This window comes from Scomber japonicus, chromosome 20 (assembly GCF_027409825.1).
Source record: "Scomber japonicus isolate fScoJap1 chromosome 20, fScoJap1.pri, whole genome shotgun sequence".
In the NCBI taxonomy this organism is placed as follows: domain Eukaryota; kingdom Metazoa; phylum Chordata; class Actinopteri; order Scombriformes; family Scombridae; genus Scomber; species Scomber japonicus.
Window position 1 is genome coordinate 27,714,017 of NC_070597.1, and position 18,551 is coordinate 27,732,567.

Consider the following 18,551-nt stretch of genomic DNA (forward strand, 5'->3'; position numbering starts at 1 on the left):
ATGGAGATTTTCCCCGTTTTTTTGGGAATAATTTGGGAAAAATTGGAATTTCAACACCAAAAGTCATAGCACCCCTCCCTCGATCGAGTCGCACGTTTTGATGTATATATTGTCGGGGTTTTCTCAAAGCTGCGGGAGGAGTTACGCGCCGAAAAACGGCGGAAGAAGCGGAATAATAATACTAGAAAATTCCAGGGAAATTTTGAGTGCCACGGGGCTACTGCCGGGACTAGTACACGATTTATTTTTTCTTTATGAATGTACTTTATTCTTAACTTAACATCCCAGAAAATATTAAGTGAATGTTAATCATGTTTTAGCATAAATAATATTTATTTAAACTTATTAATTAAAGTCTACTTCATTTTTTCCACAGACAGGAACATCACTGTTATGAAATTATTAAGTAAATCTTCAAATCATTTAGAGAGTAGATTTTATTACAAATTTTATTTTAAATTTCTTGGTTGTATAGTTGTATCAGTTAACTGGCAAAACAGACAGACAGGAAGAATTAGCCAATCACAAAAAGGTAGGTCAGTTTAGTCAATCACAAAAAGGTAGGTCAGTTTCTGCCCAGCAACAGGTTGCCAAGGTCAGCTAAGGCCCTGCGGTTGCTACGGCGATTTGAGAATGTGCTTGGAAAAAATTCTCAAAATTCTGAAGAATTTGGCTTCTGACAAGGTCCCGAAGGGAAAATGTGTAACCAGAAATATAAAAAAACAACAACAATTTAAAAAGAAATGTGCATAATCTGCATATTAAGGGCCGATGTATCGGTCGACCCTTAGTCCTTAATGTCGTCCTTTAACTGAGGCTAAACCTGCAACTCAAATCCTGGCATAAATGAATATTTTTTTGTGAAAAAAAACAACACAAAATGCAAATAAATGAAATCACTTAACCTGTGGCTCAAGATCAGAACATAAATAATTGAAAAAGGTAAAAACACTTCTAAGATAAATATAAATAAATAAATAAATAAATGCAAGCAGGAGCTTAAAACTGAATCTCAACAGTTTTTGGAGACTTGCTCACTATCATATTGGATGTATTGCCTCCTCGGGCTGCCACTGTACACAAGCACGTTTTGCACGCTGGGGGACCTTCTTCCTCCAAGCCGTGGCCATCTGTCTTTTTACAGTAGCCGAAGTATTCCCATACAGCCAACTTGGTCCATTTAGACGGGGGGAAGTTCGGGGGCTCGCCTCCTTCAGCCATCATACAGCCTGCAGAGCTACCTGCTTGTAACAGCAACCGGAGGTGCGGGGGAGGAGCGGGACTTTATGCTGCAGCTGTACACGACCTGAGGGACCTCCACTTTCTCTCTGACTAGACGTTACATTAAAAAAAAACCCGCTCATACTGCAGGAACGGTATGACAGAAAATGTTTGTGGTTTTGAAACCGTGACTTTTTCATACCTTGAACCTGGTAACCGGCCCAACCATATCCAGTTCAATCCTTTCTCTGCATTTTACTAGTATATAGGACAATCTGGTTTATAACATCTTATTTACTGGTTTTTATAGTACTTTTACAATTTTGTTCACCTCCTTTTCACATTTCTATAGTCAATCTCCACCTGCCATAAACTCATTGCTTTCGTTATTTTTATTGTTTAACTTTCTTGCCCTTTCTTCTACTTTCAGTTTATTACTAATGTCCCATGCCGTTTTGTTCAAAGTGGCCATTTATCCATGTATTTTACAGCAACTGACCCACACTTAAGCTACATTATACCTTGTTATCTATTTTATACCTTGTTACAAACAATTAATTTCAGCAGGTCATCACCTCTGTGTCTAATGTTAAGTTCCCACCAAACGCGATGAACGTAAACTACTCCCGCGACAAACGAGCATCCGTCACGCTACTCGCTCAAGTTTGGACGCGAGACCATTGTGTGACTTTAATGTAAATTTGCGTTATTGCGTCACTCGCTACTTGCGCGAGCCCACCCATTTTCACTAGATAACAACAATATTGCTTTCTTCTCTCATCAATCATGAGATCACTTCCTCTTTTCTCTCGTTTATGTAAAAACACACGTAGATTAACTGTTGAATCTATTAAACCAGTAACTTTATGCCAGGAAAGCCAGCTATTCTTTTTTTTTTTGAAAACTTTATAAGGAAAATCAGCTATGTTAACTGGGGCTATATGTCAGTGACGTCGGGAGAATCTCAAAGCTGATAGGCTGTCGCAGCAAGGCGTCACGCGAATATGCCACAAAAGTAAAAAAAAATTCAACTCACACATTGATGCGATGGACACGAATTTCGTGGCGTACACATCCATCGTGGCGCATGTGGCGTTATTGCGTCACCCGGCATGACTTTGCATCTATGCATTGACTCTATATATAATCTTGACGCACGACTGAGCAAAATCAGGTTTGGTGGGAACGTACCTTTAGGCCCAGATATGTCTCAAGACCTAGCTGAAAATTGTGCCCATCAAATGCTATTTTTCCTCCTATTACCAGTAGTACTATTTGCTAAAACCTGTGGTACCCAGCTGTTTAAGAATATTGTTTTTTTAAATGAAACTACATATTTGTGTATCTTTTTTTAAGATGTTTGTCTTATGTCTTGGTACAGCAGCCATAATAACTAATGGGCTCTAAGCTGAATTCCATCAACAGGGCAGGGAAGCCTAAGCCAGAAAGTATAAAGAAAGTCTAACACATTGTTGATTTGGGCCTTTTATAAGAATTATTTACATCAAGAAAAATAAACCACAATGGCAGCCATGTGATTTAAATGTTTAAGAATGATTCTATGTGAAGGAACAAATGGAATTAAGCATTGTAACATATTGTGCTTCATCAACCCTCTTTCTCTCCATGTGTCTGGTTGTCTCTCTCTCAGTGACAGGGTTTCCATACCCCAGTACAGGAGCAACAGTGACCTATAGAGGGGCCCATTTGAGAGGGAGGGGTCGTGCCGTCTATAACACATTCCGCGCTGCACCTCCTCCACCAGCCATTCCTGCCTATGGAGCGTGAGTGCCACAAACATGACACATGACACATACATAAACACATCCAACTGAGACACACATTGTCAAATAAACACTGCAGAAATCTTATTCAAAATGTTACTCTAATATACATGCTATTGCTAACACACACAAACACATATATAAATATATACATACACTGGCATGCAGTAAGGAGGAGTATGGTGACTGGAAAACAAAAAGGCCACAGTCTAATAGAGCAGAAAATTTGGTTTCAGAGTGGCTGAATTTGTCTCTGTTTTTTCTAATGCATCATTCTTTATAATGCTGTGAATGGACTGATGTGAACTCCCCTGCACACTCCAATGGGCCTGCTACAGAGAGAGCAAAGAGAGATGTACTGAAAGTGAAGGGGGAGACATGGACAGAAAATGAATGTCTGAGATCATGTTTACACGTATTATTAATATGCGTCTTGAGTGATCTGATCACAAGCGGACAGCACTAAATACAAGTGTAAACGACCTCTGAGAGGCATTGTAATCTGATCCCAAACTACTTGCCAAGGTGGTCTGGGAGGCATTTGACCACCTATGTCAACTTGTCTCAACAGAAATTATCTAAACTTCCAAAGCAATACAGAGACAATCAAGTCAAGCAGGAATTTTCAACTCTACCACCCATATTGCGCACATTGTTTTTAGGTTCAAGTGCATTTGCAGCTATGAAATAGACAGTGACTACGTGCTATATATACGGTTAGAAACATTTGTATTAAAACTAGTTGGGGGTTGTAAAGTTTCATAAGGCTCATGAATTTCACCTCGTGACATTTACCTTGACCTTAACTATGACACATTACTATTGCCAACAAGGAACACTGAGTGAAGCCTGGATAAAAACGCACAAAAAAACAAATCTGCTGCTGAACAACCACCATGACATTTGCGCAGGGGTTTAACAGGCCGTATCACTCTTTCATTTCATTTCATTTTATTCAAAAACTGAAAAAATGTATGTTTGATGTATTCTTTCAACAGTGTGGTCTACCAGGATGGCTTTTATGGTGCAGAAATATATGTAAGTTGACATCTTTTTTCATTTTTATTCAAAATAATATGGTGTATGGTGTCTTGAGATTTTTGATCCAGTGCTGCACCTAAAGTCAGTTGCTGTATTTCGACCTTACTTTTGGTGATAATCTCGTGTTCCTAACTTGAGATGATATTGAATCTCTCTGTCTGTCCTCAGGGAGGATATGCAGCATACAGATATGCCCAGCCAGCTGCTACTGCTGCAGCTGCGTACAGTGACAGGTATGTTCTCTTCCTTTTCCCTTCTTAGGATCACTTAAAGGTAACGTGTGGAGGTTACACTGTAAATTTACATTCAGCATTTCTCAAAACATGTTGGGCCAGATGTAAGAAACACTCATACACACAGATTTGTTCTTAAACCATGCGTACAAGTGATTTACGAGGATTTGCCACATTCACCAATTTTCTCGTATTTTGGATTTTCTCTTAGGTACGAACAAAATGTACAAATGATGCAGACCTGTCATACCTGTCACACACAACCAACTTGTCATTCTCAAAAGCAGTAAAACATGACTTGTTGCTGTCTGGTTGTCTAATGTCAGTGTGCCAACAATATTGTGTCTTTTCGTCATCGTATAGATAAGCAAGATATGATAATCACTTAATGAACACATAACACCTCCACACAGGTATCAAGACCAAACAACACTGTATGATACAAGTGATGTAGCCTACAGTATTTTAGTTTATCAGCGCAAATAAGACACAGAGAAGTGGAGCTGTTGAACTGTTACCTTCATCTCCAACTTCTTCTGCCAGCTTGTCCTGCGTTGTCATCCCAGGTGTTAACAGGTCTGTGCTGACAGCAGTCCAGCAGCAGGTAGAACATCAGCGGTTGTCACTAACATAACATTTGTGGTAGAAGACACCACTGCCTCTGGTTCTTCAGAGTCAACTGACTTGGATTTCTTTCAAAATGACTGTATACTGACTACCACTTAACAGAGAAATGAATAATGTGGATCTGCAGGCTGAGCGTATATTATATTGTCAGTATTTTAGAGACCCCTCGCAAAGAAATTCACAAATCAGGGGAGCTCATGTCTTTGAGGAGAGCCAAGCTCCCCCTGGCTCCCCTATAGTTCACACCCTGAGTAATCAATTGCACTTCTGAATTCATAATCATGATGACATTACTCTGTTTATAAAAGTATTAGGCTGCTTTAGTATTAAAGTAGTAGCTATTTAACAATTCAGGCATATATATCAGTCATTTAAATTGACAATTGAAACAAGCTTACAATATAAATATTAACAGCTGAAACTACAAAGCGACTCATCCACAGTTACTTCCACGCAAACTGACTATTATAATTATAATATAATAATTACTTTTATTCATTTAAATGAAATATTGGTGATTGAAGTTATAAATTAGCTCCCTGGCTGATGACACTCCTATCGAGATGTTTTTGGGATCTAATTCACGTCAAATCATTTTTGGTTTTATTTCTGTGACGGTGCGTGCAACAGCTGAGACAGCTTTCACAGCACGGCTCATTTTTCTTCATTCTTTGTTTTTCTCTGGACCTTTAATTCCACCACTTACACACTAAACAATAATATGTGTTTCTGTGGGACCTCAGTCTGAGAGCTCGTAAAGTTCTTCTTCTTAGTCTTTAGTGTAATTTTCATGAATGGAGCTTCTCCACAACCTGCCAGACAGCTGACCTTAAATGGTATTTTGGGGCCGTCATTCATGTTAATATACTTTTTTCAGGAACACATGTTCAAAGTTGTAAAGTTTCATGAGGCTGTGATTATCCTAGAGCTGACAATTGGTCATTTTATACATTGATGTGAAGTTTGAAAAAATGTTCTCACTACAATGAAATAGCTACTTTGAGAATTAAAATCATCACATGGATACAATTGGGGCGTATTGTATTGACAGACATCTCAGCTTTTCAGTCATACCCAATTTAGGTAATTTATAAAACTGTTTAGGGCCCAAACACCACATATACCATTTTTAGAATAGGCAAAAATAATTTATTTATTCTGCATGCAAAATACTACATGTTTTCTTACCCAAAACTGCATGGGATTAACATTAAGTGGGCATGTCTGTAAAGGGCACACTCATGGGTACCCATAGGTCCCATTTTCATTCATGTGGTTAGTGGTCAAGGGACAATATGAAAATGGCAATGCCAGTTATTCCCTTTGCTGAAATTTAGTGTAACTTTGGTTAGTCATTTAGCCCCCTCACCAACAAGCTAGCATGCCAACAGCAATGTTGGAAGAGGGTGCAGACACACCCATGTGTCTCTGAATGTTAAAGAATTAAAAATGAATACAAACAGCAGGGCTAGAGCAGGGACCTGCATCATGAGTTCAACTTAGCCTTACCTACCTGATATTGGATAACCAGTATCATTAATGGCGCTTTTCCACTACACAGTTCCAGCACGACTCGACTCACCTCGACTCGTTTTTTTTTTTTGCATTTCCACTAGGGATAGTACCTGGTACCTGGTACTTTTTTAGTACCTGCTCTGCCGAGGTTCCAAGCGAGCCGAGCCGATACTAAAATGTGATGTCAGCAGACTGCTGGCCGTTGATTGGTCAGAACAGTTGTCGCTGGAAGAGTCATGAGCCGTCCCACACAAGAATCAAACCCGGCATTTTTAAATACCAGCAACAGCGTAACAGCCATACGGCTCAATTTTGTTGCTTTGTGTGTGACAGAAAGCCACATACAGCAGCAAGTACACCACTGCCTCCATGTCCTCCATTGTTTATGTGTTTGTGTCGCGTATCAAACAGAGTCACAGCAGTTTTGCGGAGTCATGCTATGACGACCCCATCCATGTTTAGTAAGTACTTCTTTGTAATGGAAAAGGTCGTTCCTGGAACCGAGGCGAGTCGAGTCGTGCTGGAACTGTGTAGTGGAAAAGCGCCATAAGATGGTTATCAACTGGGGGTGTAACAAATAATTGATCTGGATCGAAAAATCAATTTTGATTTAAAAGATGGGAGTACATCAGTGCATGGACCCCTGGATCGGTCTAAATTTAGCATAAACTGGCCGATGGCCCAATTACAAAGTTATGAATCGGTTTAACGTAGTTGCTCTGTTGCTCCGTGTCTGCAGCAATCTCGCTCTCTCTCTCTTTCTCATAAAACTCTTGTGAGAACAACATTCATACACCGCTGTTGCTACAATGGGAGCAATTTGGGGTGTGTCTTGCCCAAGGACACATCGACATGTGAACTGGAGGAACCAGGAATCAAACCACCACTGCTCTACTTTCTGAGCCACAGCCACCCCTCCTGAGCCACTAACTAGAACAACAGTGTGAGCATCCACACTATGAACTATTACATCCTGTAAACGGCGGTACTTAATTGCAAGGAGCAAAACATGATATGTGATGAAACAGTGATATCCACAGGATAATTTTGGATATTATGTAGGTTTATAAACAGTATACAAATAATGAAATTAAGCTATAGAATACTGTGGTAAGTATTACATATGATGTGATAAGTATTTAAATATGGTCAAATATTGAAATTACTACTGAAATTCATTAGGCTAAACATGTAATTTTTCATAATGACATGTTCAGGGATGTTTCTTTTGGTATTTACTGAGATAATTAACAGGGTGCCCAATTAATATAATCACCATTCATTAGTGCACTATGTTAGAAGCCCTGTTATAAACCCAGAATGGAATGAGTTGTGTATTAAAACCTTTATGTTTGATAATTATCATCATCATCAAACACTATAATAATGTCTCTATGGGTCTTTGTTACATGCCATTGTGGCACTTCAACTCAGCAGTTTTGACCCTGTCAGGATCCTGTAGGAATGATTCAGTTTATCCAGTAATCTCTTTGGTCAGTTGTTGAGCTGTTAAAATGTTTTAATCTAATCCTCTAAATCTGATCCTCTAGAAGTTCAGTAAAGCGTATAACAGTGATCTATCCCAGTAAACAGTGAGCAAGCTCTGGGATACCACAAAACCTGAGTTAAGCCTAAAGATAGCTGTCTAAGTGTATGTGTATGAAGGTGCTCGGGGATCTAATCTTAGTGGGGTTGAGCATGTCAGACCTGATAAGAAACAACCACAGCTGGAGCCTGTGGCCTTCTGATACTGTAAGATTTATCAGAGTTAAGGAGCGAGTGGTGGGCTCAGGAGACTTATGAACAGAGCAGTGGAGGAGAGCAGAAGCAGGTGAGGAGGCACATCTCTCCACACGATTTATTTAATTCCCTTTCTTTTTCTCCTCTCGCACATTCCCTCTGTCCTTCTTTAAATCATTGTAATGATTGTCTCTTATTTGGCTCCATCTAGTGGTGGCTGCGAATAGCAGGATTCAGGAGAAAGTGAGCTCACAGTAAACATTGGGGTAACAGGAAGTAGCCATCAGGAAGGTCTTTTCCCCTCACACTCAGAAAGTGAGCATCACAGGGCAGCTGTCTGTTTATTCCTGTGCTTTAAAACCCACAAAACAGCTTCATCCATAAGTTCTGTTCTGTTTCAAGGATTCAAGGATTTTACTTGTCATTCAGCCATGTAGAACTAAATACAGTATTCAGGTCCCAGTGAATTAAATATACATCAATACATAAACATACACATTAATATACTAATATATCAATTATTTATACACATACACATATATTAATATACATATAAACATATACTACATATCTATATACATGCATATACACAAATATAAGATAAAATAAGGAACATCTATAATCAAAATAAATAAAATTAGAACAGCATAAAATAGACGTAAGTACAGTGCAGACGCAGTACAGTGTGCGGTGAGAAATCTTCACATACTGAGAGGCATTACAGCAGCAATGAAATGTAGCTCAGTGTGTATGTGGTGTTACAACAAGGTAGTGTGGTGCAGAGTTCATCAGTCTTCCAGTATCTGGGAAGAAGCTGTTCTTCAGCTTTGTTGCACAGCCTACTGCCTGAGGGAAGGGGGGCAAACCGGTTATGTGCAGGGCAAGTGATGCAGGACCCTATCCTTGCATCTGTTGATGTAGATGTCTGCGATGGTGGGCAGGCTACAGCCGATGGTTCCCTGTGCCAACTCAACTACCCACTGCAGTGCTCCCTTTTCTGCAATCGTGCAGCTGCCATACCACACAGTGATGCAGGAGGTGAGGATTGTGGTGTCCAGTCCTGCCCATTTCAGCTTCTTCAAGAAGTAGAGGCATTGGTGGGCCTTTTTAACGCCAGCTTTTGTGCTGGCTGTGTTGCAGCTCCAGGTGAGGTTGTTGTTTATGTGCATCCCCAGATATTTAAAGCTTGACACCTCAACCGCCTAACCCTAACCCTGCTCCTTCAATGTAGAGGGGAAGGGCGATGCCAGGCCTGTGGAAGTCCACAATCATCTCCTTTGTTTTGTTAACATTGATGATGAGGTTGTTAACTTTCTTCCTGCCTGTACAATGACTCGTTGTTGTCAGTAATGAGTCCCACTACTGCTGTGTCATCTGCAAACTTCACTATGTGGTTGGTTAGATAGTGAGCTGTGCAGTCGTAGGTCAGCAACCCAGTTGCATAGTGTTGATCTTACTCTAAGTGCTGACAGCTTGTTCACTAGTGTTTGAGAGATGATAGTATTGAAGGCACAGCTGAAGTCCAGGAAGAGCAATCTCACATTAGAGTTCTTGTTTTCCAAGTGAGTGGGGGCCAGATGAACCACAGATGAGATGGCACTGGCCGTGGAGCGGTTCTTCCTGTATGCGTACTGGTGGGGGTCCACTGTCACATTGATGTTTTTTTTTATGTGTGTCATTACCAGCATTTCAAAGCACTTCATGATGATTGGGGTGAGTGCGACTGGGCGATAATCATTCAGGCAACACACTGTGGAGCTTTTAGGAACAGGGACAATTGTGGAAGTCTTTAGACAAGTCGGGACAGTTGCCTAGGACAGTGAGGTGTTAAGTATGTCTATCAGTACTTCCGAGAGTTGGTGTGCACAGTCCCTGAGGGCTCTGCCTGGGATCTTGTCTGGGCCAGCAGCTTTGCGAGGGTTGACCCCCTGCAGGGTCCTCCTCATATCTGCTTCTGTCACACTGAGGGGCAGCTCACCTGGTGGAAGGGTGAGCCTGGAGGTGGGGGTGATGTTGGACTCCTCAAAACGAGTTAAGAGCATCAGGTAGAGACAGGTTTGTGGGACACTGCCTCCTTTTTGTTGTAGCCAGTGATGCTCTTAATGCCCAACCACATGCTCCGTGGGTCGTTTGAGGTGAATTGACCTTGGATTTTGAGAGCATAGGTGGAAAGCAGAGTCCCAGGCTCTCAGCAGGTTGTTTTGTATTTGTGCTTTTTCACAGTTTTACAAAAAATGTTCAAGTAAATCCTGCCAAACACAATTGCCTGCCTGTTCCTTGGAGGATGAGAATTAAGAGAAATATTTGGGTTAAGTTAGCTGTATAGCTAAAAACCACATTGCCTGCAACCACTTTTAGTGAGGATAGCATACTCACCCTGTTTCATCTTTTATACTGATTCTGAGATTGACACAATTACAGAAAAGACAAGAGTTGAACCTATTGATACATAGCTACACTATGCTATGTTACATGTTAATATTCATGTAGGTTTCCATTGTACTCAGCCCAAGAAAGTTCTATGTAGTGCAAGTAGTGAAACAGTGGCTGGAAAAAGCTACACTTTTTTTTACTTGACAGACAGAAATGATTTGAGCAGAATTATGAATAATGATCATGCATTTTGGTGAATCAACACCATGTAAAGTCATGCTGCATTAGTAGTTCCCATTTAGACCACGGAAACAGACCACTGATACTAAATAAAATGTCTTTGTTCTATGACTAAGCAGATTTATGGGCATGTATATGTGTTTATTGAGGACATCATTTATTGGTATTGTATCGTTTACCATCACCATTACAGTCACATTGATTCTAAGAATCTGTGTGTCAGATTTCAGGAATTTCTCTATTCTCTTTATCTATTTACTGGAAAAATCAGTGTATAAATCGCACTGGTGTAAAAGATGTAGTCTATTTTGGGGGGTCTCATGCAGGGAAAAATGCTTTTCTGTTTGTGGAGAACCTGGTGAGTTTCTTTTCCTCCGCTTAGTAATATGCTTAAATTCAGCGGGTTGTCTCATCTGATCTGAGGTCGTAGTCGAATGGGATGTAATGTCTTTAATAGAAAAGCATTTGCTTAACTGAACTGGACCAGTATATTAAGTCAGACCGGGTTCAGATTAGGCTATGAGTTTCAATTAAAACCTTTTAACACAAGAACACAGGTTTTGACAATAAAAAAGGAATCTTCTCACGAGAGTACACTACTAGCCTTGACAGACCCTACAATCTCCCACAAAAATACAAAGGATTAGTTCAGGACATAGCGCTTATTTTGTTAGTGAGCACATTTCTTTTTCTTATCTTCTTGATAATGTCTGAGGACCAGATGCTCTTAGAAATTGGTATTTTCATTGCAGTTGTAGCTGATTTACTAGCTGCTTTAGAAAGCAGCTCATTACATGGTCAGCTGCTGGACTCCACCAGGAAAAGTCTTCCAGAGAAGACTGTTCTCCCAAGAAGAATGATACAATAGGCTATAATGCCAGTCACCCAGAAACAACATAAAGTTACATTTGAGTGACAGATGCAGTATAGCAGCCACAGTGTTATGACCGAAAGCCATAGTGCAGTTCAGCTTTTCGTCATTCAGATGAGGAGGGATAGATGGTATAACCCAACACTGGACTTTGCCAAAGGAAGCCACTGTTTGCTTCCCATTTCCAGCTACAAGTGTTGTATCCATGACAATGAGGGTCACCTAATGGTCATTGTGTGATAATTTTAACTATGTTCAACCCTACTGTAAAAACCTGTGTATAAGGGGCCATCCACACGGAGATGCTTTTTGGTTTAAACGCAGATGTTTTGCATTGTTTTGGCCGATCGTCCAAACGAATACTGTAAATGCATTGCCTGAAAACGAAGCTTTCTGAAACCTGGTCCCAGGGTGAAAAAATTCGCAAACGCAGCCCTTGAGTGTTCGTTTGGATGGTGAAGTCAAGTGAAGTCGATGATGTCATCGCCACACCCCTCGAGCTTAGCCTTCCACTGTGATAACATACAGTCAACAGATACAGCCTCAGCCATGGATGTACATCCAAGGCTTTAACTTATCTTAACTTATCTTATATACAGTCTATGGGCTTTAATAGGCTGCGCGCGTTCCCGTGGACGGTTTTGGTGGACGATCACAGGCCCTAAACACACAGTCTTTGAACGCACAACAGGCCCTTGAACGCACCGTGTGTTTGAACATACAGCGGGGAAACAGCTGCAATGGAGTAACTATTGTGTTTGTGTTAGCAAACCGAGTGCTGCCTGTTAGAGTCTGTGTAACTCCGTTAAAATGACACAGTCACACTTAAACGGAAAAGACTGATTGAGGATGTTAGATTTTGCGGCACCTATAGGCCTGGAATATGAAGTAGCGTGTTGAGTCGTGTTGAGATGGATCCGTTTGTACTTAAATATTCTTGAAACGATGCCAGGGAAAACGGAGAGGGAAAAGATTGTTTTGGTACGTGTGGACTTGGCCTAAGTCGCACCAGTGTATTAGTCACAGGCTATTTTGGGGGGTGTCATGCTGGGAAAAACACTTTTCTATTAATGACTGGTTTATTTGAATGCACCAGTAGTTATTCATTTACAGTATCTCACAAAAGTGAGTACACTACACCCCTCACATTTTTGCAAATATTTTATTATATCTTTTCATGGGACAACACTATAGAAATGAAACTTTGATACAATTTAACAGTAAATCTATAAGCTATACAAGCTGTACACTGATATCAAAGTTTCATTTCTATAGTGGTGTCCCATGAAAAGATATAATAAAATATTTGCAAAAAAGTGAGGGGTGTACTCACTTTTGTGAGATAATGTATATACTCATATGTTTACGCTCCAAAACTTTCTGAATTTAATTTTACTTGAAAACAATCAAAACACTCATATTACACCTGAAACAGTGTGTGGGTTAATGATTAATGATCCGGTAATGATATGCATACCTGAACTGGACCGGTATATTAAGTCAGACCAGGTTTGGGTTAGACTATGAGCATTAACGGGTCATCAATATCTATTTTCATGAGCTGCAGAAACAGCTGGAGCCCGGAGCGCGTGCTTGGCACGGCTGTTTACAGGACATTATAGATCATAAATGTGGACGCTCACATCAATATGTTAAAAATTATAATTATTGTTATAGTTATCATTCCTAGTATGGATGGCCTTTTACATACCTGTAATCATATGCAGATCGAACCTCGCTCTGTATTTTACTGGTGAATAGGACACACCAGTGTAGACGCACCCCATTTTTAGATGAAACAATATTGTATTAAAGATGTGTCTTATAAAATGGGTTTTACAGTACTTGTGTTTACATACAGTACATGTTTTAACAAAAGAAGGAAAACTTTCCAGTGCAGCCTGTAGTGATTTTATGGTTCAAATTCAAATTAGATGAATACAAACAAGGACTGCCTGTTTTCTTACGTTACAGAAATCAGACATTGTGTTCATTAAAGGCTGTGTAAAGTGAATTGAGACATTTTCTTCTACACATTAAATAGATCATAAATGTATTTCTGAAAAAGGTGTAAAAAGCATTTCAACCATTTAGATTTGAATTGTGGAGCTAGGCTTCACAAACTGTGTTTCAAAATTTCTGTGTTCAGGATTTAGTGGGCAGGTCTGCGTTAGCATAAGCCCGTCCCTGCTGCTGTAGAGGTATAAATACATTCAGCACACACTACTACTACTATAGTCTACAGTTAGCCACTTAGCTGAGTTAGCTGCCGAGCTAGCAGCCGATTTAGCCGCCGAACTAGCAGCCGAGTTAGCCACCGAGCTAGCAGCTGTGTTAGCAACAGAAAGCTCTCAGACGTAGCGTCTATGTTTCTGGTAGAGGTGGTGACTTTGATTGACAGGTAACACTTGGTAGGGGGCGGGGTTTCAGCAGACTCAGAGGGCACTCCCACAGCATTTGGTAGCAAAGAAAAAGGCTGAGTTTTAAACAACTTTGAAGCCTAATTTCATATATTTGGCGATTCTTTTAATCATTCAAATTTGGCAGGGTGGTTATTATTATACTTCCTTTCTTTTACCCAACATACCTACCCCAGCTACCATCTTTTCTGTACGTTTCCCTATTTAACACAGTCCAACACAAAGTAGTGTGCCTCTGCAACTTATTATCTTTGCTGCCCAGACCCATGTTAGCTTCCTTTTACCTTTAGAAGAAAATAAATAAACAGGGCACTAAAAGAGAATGTAAATGAAGAGGTCTGGTGGCTTCAGAACAAGAGGGATATAGGGGAAGAATGTGAAAAAAGAGGGCCATTGTGGCAGGGGATTAGTTCCAAGCCAGTGCTGGTGAAGCGACTGTAAATAAGTCTCAGGAGAAAGCCATAGAGAAATACAGAGGGAGATGGCAACTAGAGGGAACCAAGAGGAGAGAGATGGAGGTGAAGAAGAAGAGGTTGTAGAAGGGTACACTATCAGAGAAAATACTAGCTCTTTCCAAAACTCTGTCCTTCTTTCCTCTACCTTCCAACTCAGTGTCCTGTCTTTCAACCTTCTTTCTTCAAAATATTTTTTGATTAATATATCCTGATTTACCCTGATGCTTTCTGACTTGGTTTCCCCATTTCAAAGATAATTTCTCTTTGTTAATGTTTTTAGTTTCTTGTCAATGTTCTTATAGTGTACATTTATAGGTAGACAACGATTGCATTTTCATCACATAGGCCTATCTTCAGCATTGAGTGAGAGGGGGAACTTATTATACGTAGATCTCCTTCAGACCAAAATTGATAGCCTTCTTTGTCTCAGGTATACTCATTATATTTTGCACTCCCCATCCATCATTAACCTATTTAGATACAATCTCCCGGAATCTGGAGTGAGCAAGAGTTCATGTTAGTGAGTGAGTGTGTGTGTGTGTGTTTGTGTGACTATCAGTGCAGTGCATGTGAGAGCAAAGCGTCCTGATGCTCTGTGTTGCTGCTCAGTAGACCAGTTGCCCCACCCACCAGCCCCTGCAACCGTGTCAGTGATTTTGTTCATTCATTCAAAAAATGATTGTGAAATACTTGATAAGAGTGTAACCTGTCCAGCCACAAGCCATAACGTAACTAGCTCATTTTAAGTCAAGAGTTAGGCTTGTTAAAGTTAACTAGCTAGCATACAGTAGTATGAAAAAAAATGTTTAGATCTTGTAACTTACCCCTGACTTTCCTTGCCTCTTCTTCATTAATTTGTATTCTAGCTTCAATTATGAATTAGTTCAACCATGGACAGGCTTGACAAAGCCAGAAAACTAATTGCCATGTCTGTGAACACAGTGGGGTGTTTAAACTTGTTAAAAGTACAATTTGGTACCCTTTGGTGTCAGCAATAATTTTGTACCTTTAAAATGAAACAATTTATGTACCTTACAGGGTACTTTTCTGACAAATGTACTTTTGGGTACAGAAATGATACCCCTATTTCACTGTGTGACTTGTGCTGCAAAGTTCCCTGAAGTGATACTGTTAGGCTTGATGAATGCATGTCCTGATCTTTGCAATATATTTAAGGATATGTGTTTCGCTACATATGGCTGTTGAACATTGTGGTGAAGCTACTGTAGGTTTTTATGTCTTGTTTATGTCTGCTACATTGTCATAGTAAACATTGCCTTTCTTCTCTTCTATAGTTATGGCAGAGTCTATGCAACAGCAGACCCATATCACCATACGATTGGTCCTGCAGCTACATACAGTGTGGGTACTATGGTGAGTCGGTTCCCTATTTCTTCACTGTTGACTCTCTGAATGTTGTGCCACTGTTTGAGGTATTAATATGAACTGCAGTGTGCAATATAAACTGGCGCAGCATTCTGATATTGTTTTCTTTGATAACATATGATACAGCATCTGGACACATACATGTTTAACTCTACTGGAGACACTAGATTACATCTACTGAACTATTCATATGAACTACTTCACTAACTGATCTATTTACAGTAATTGAATAACTATATAATTTGCTGACGTGTATTATTCATAATCAAGGAAGATCTTTAACAAAACAATGTATTTTTACTACTCAATTTCGTGTTCCTATGCATTGTGTTTCCTGCTGATGTTAAATGTGAATCTTTACCACTTCAGTAAATGAAAAAGGGACTTTGCTTTATTCTCAAACTCCCAACTCAATTTCATTGGCCTGAAGCTTTTTGCTTGAAATCCAGCTGAGACTGAGAATTCCTCCCCACAGGAAACAGTCTCTTTACATTTTTTAAGGGGATACAGTCGAATGGTTAATGTTTGTTTTTAGCTACCTTTGCAGCTAACATCAAAGATGAAAATATTTTTTTTAAAGAAGCAGAGCATCCCAGATGATGGTGAGAACATATAGTATAATTAGTTTTCTTTCATGGGTGTGGGTAGAGATTTTCTCCAAAGATTAAGGATAGCCAAGTACATGCTTCGATTAAAGTTGGAAAAGAAAGATAGACCACAAAAGTAGTAAAGGTCAAGGAATAGGAGATTTAAAGTTCTAAACTAGCCACAACCAAAGCTGTTGCTAGATGCAGCATCTTTAACTCCAGACAGATGAGGATTGACATTGAATGTTAACATGCAAAAGCCCCACCACCTTCTCCATTTGTCCCCTAAACACTGCCCAGCTTCCCCTAGTGCAGCTTAGCTAAAAGCCTTCATTAATTACAACCATTATTTCCCCTTCATTTACTTAATGAAAACTGTGTTTTCCTCCCTATTACTCTATACTTTCTTCTCTTTTTTATTCAAATTACTCCTCCCTTTTTCTTCATCCTCCCACACGTGATGCAAACACCTTTCCACACATTTGTTTGACTGATTATTGAACTGTAACCTCAAACAAAGCAAAACTTGTCAGATCTAGGTAATAGTGATGGGATGGATAATTGCAGAATTATGGGTGGATATGTGATTTATTGTAAGCACAAGTTTTCTAGATGAGCAAAACTGTTAATGTGAATGAAACTGTTCATCTGTCTAGTGTGACTATCATTTCTTCTATTTTCTACCCAAAGAGAAAAGATGGGATCAAATTGATTTGCACTTTTATCGGGTTCTATGAGTTTAGCCAAAACTCTTGTATATATATATCTATACATATATGTATAGATATATATATATACATGGAACCAGATACAAGTTTTTTATCCAGATAACCCAGTGTGTATTTTTTGCTGGAGTCCTCAGCATTGCTGTCCCCACTGTGAAAGGTGTATATAGGAGTATACAGGGGCTGCATATATATATCATACAGTGCTACTGTCTGTTAGTGCTAAGTATAAGTCATAACAATACCTTAACCATAGTTTAAAATGAGAATTGTTAAAAGATTGATATTGACAGTAAAAAATATCGTCATTTGAAGTAATTGGAGGTTTGCAGAATTGTCCAATATTGATGTTCTTGTCTGATCACAGCCTTAATACTTGGAACGTGGATCCAGTTTTTCTTCTCTATTCTACTGAGCAGGAGACAGACACGTAGAATTGGGAGACCGTCATGTTTTTTCTGAAAAAAAGAAAATGAACTAGCTGTTATTACCTATCTGGTTGATCTATTGTGTATATACAGGCCAAGCTGTGATCAGTTCAGTTCAGTTTTCTGTGTATTGTTGTTATTGGTTGTGGGTTCATTGGTGAGCTTGTAATACAGCAAATATTTGGCATTCTAAATGCCAAGTAGTAGATTTGCCGTTGCAGACATGCCTTACTATACCAGTCATGTCATTATGTCAAAATATTGAGTCAATATTTTTGTCTACGTGAAGCTGGGTCTAAAAAAATAATTTATCATGTAATGTGTCTGCTGCTGACAGTTTTGAGATGTTAAAGCTTAAAGAGATGTAGGTCTTTCAGTGATTTTGCTTAAGGTGTCTGCAAAACCATGACACCAAAATAACTCTGATGGTTGTTTCTTGTTGGCTTCCCCCTTTTTCCCAAATGGAGACACTCTGACTATAGGAATTAGTCAAAGCAAGGGTTAGTTGGAGATGTTAGGGATTCAATGCCACATGTCCTTAAATAGAAGATCAATCTTAATATTAATATTAATAACAAAGATTCTACTTTGAATACTGATTTGAGCTTTTTCATCTTTGATGTTGCAGGCTAGCCTTTACAGAGGAGGGTGCAGTCGCTTCACTCCCTACTAGAAAAGAGGGAGACACGCCCTTTTTCCTTCCCCAGCAAAACAAACACAAACAAAAAAGAACAACACATGAAATCAAAACAAAATGATGCTTCCAGGTAGCAAATGTGACTCTGAAATGCAAGAATCATTCATTGCTTCCACAGTTACAGAGTGTACATATTGTCATTTATTAATGTAATGTATTATTTTGTTACTCTGTATTGGCCTGAATGTATTTGCATTGAAATGTCTGT

General features: G+C 39.5%; 1 protein-coding gene across 2 annotated transcripts in view; it reads left to right on the forward strand.

The window, feature by feature from the left end:
* The window catches only part of rbfox3a (RNA binding fox-1 homolog 3a), a 259,104-nt gene extending 240,785 nt beyond the window's left edge, over window positions 1-18,319 (forward strand). For both annotated transcript variants that reach the window (XM_053341235.1, XM_053341234.1), the window contains exons 8-12: window positions 2,873-3,005; window positions 4,004-4,043; window positions 4,215-4,279; window positions 15,816-15,894; window positions 18,275-18,319. In XM_053341235.1, the coding sequence (XP_053197210.1) occupies window positions 2,873-3,005; window positions 4,004-4,043; window positions 4,215-4,279; window positions 15,816-15,894; window positions 18,275-18,319 (362 nt within the window). The remainder of the gene's footprint in view (window positions 1-2,872; window positions 3,006-4,003; window positions 4,044-4,214; window positions 4,280-15,815; window positions 15,895-18,274) is intronic.
* Window positions 18,320-18,551: the final 232 nt, after the last annotated feature.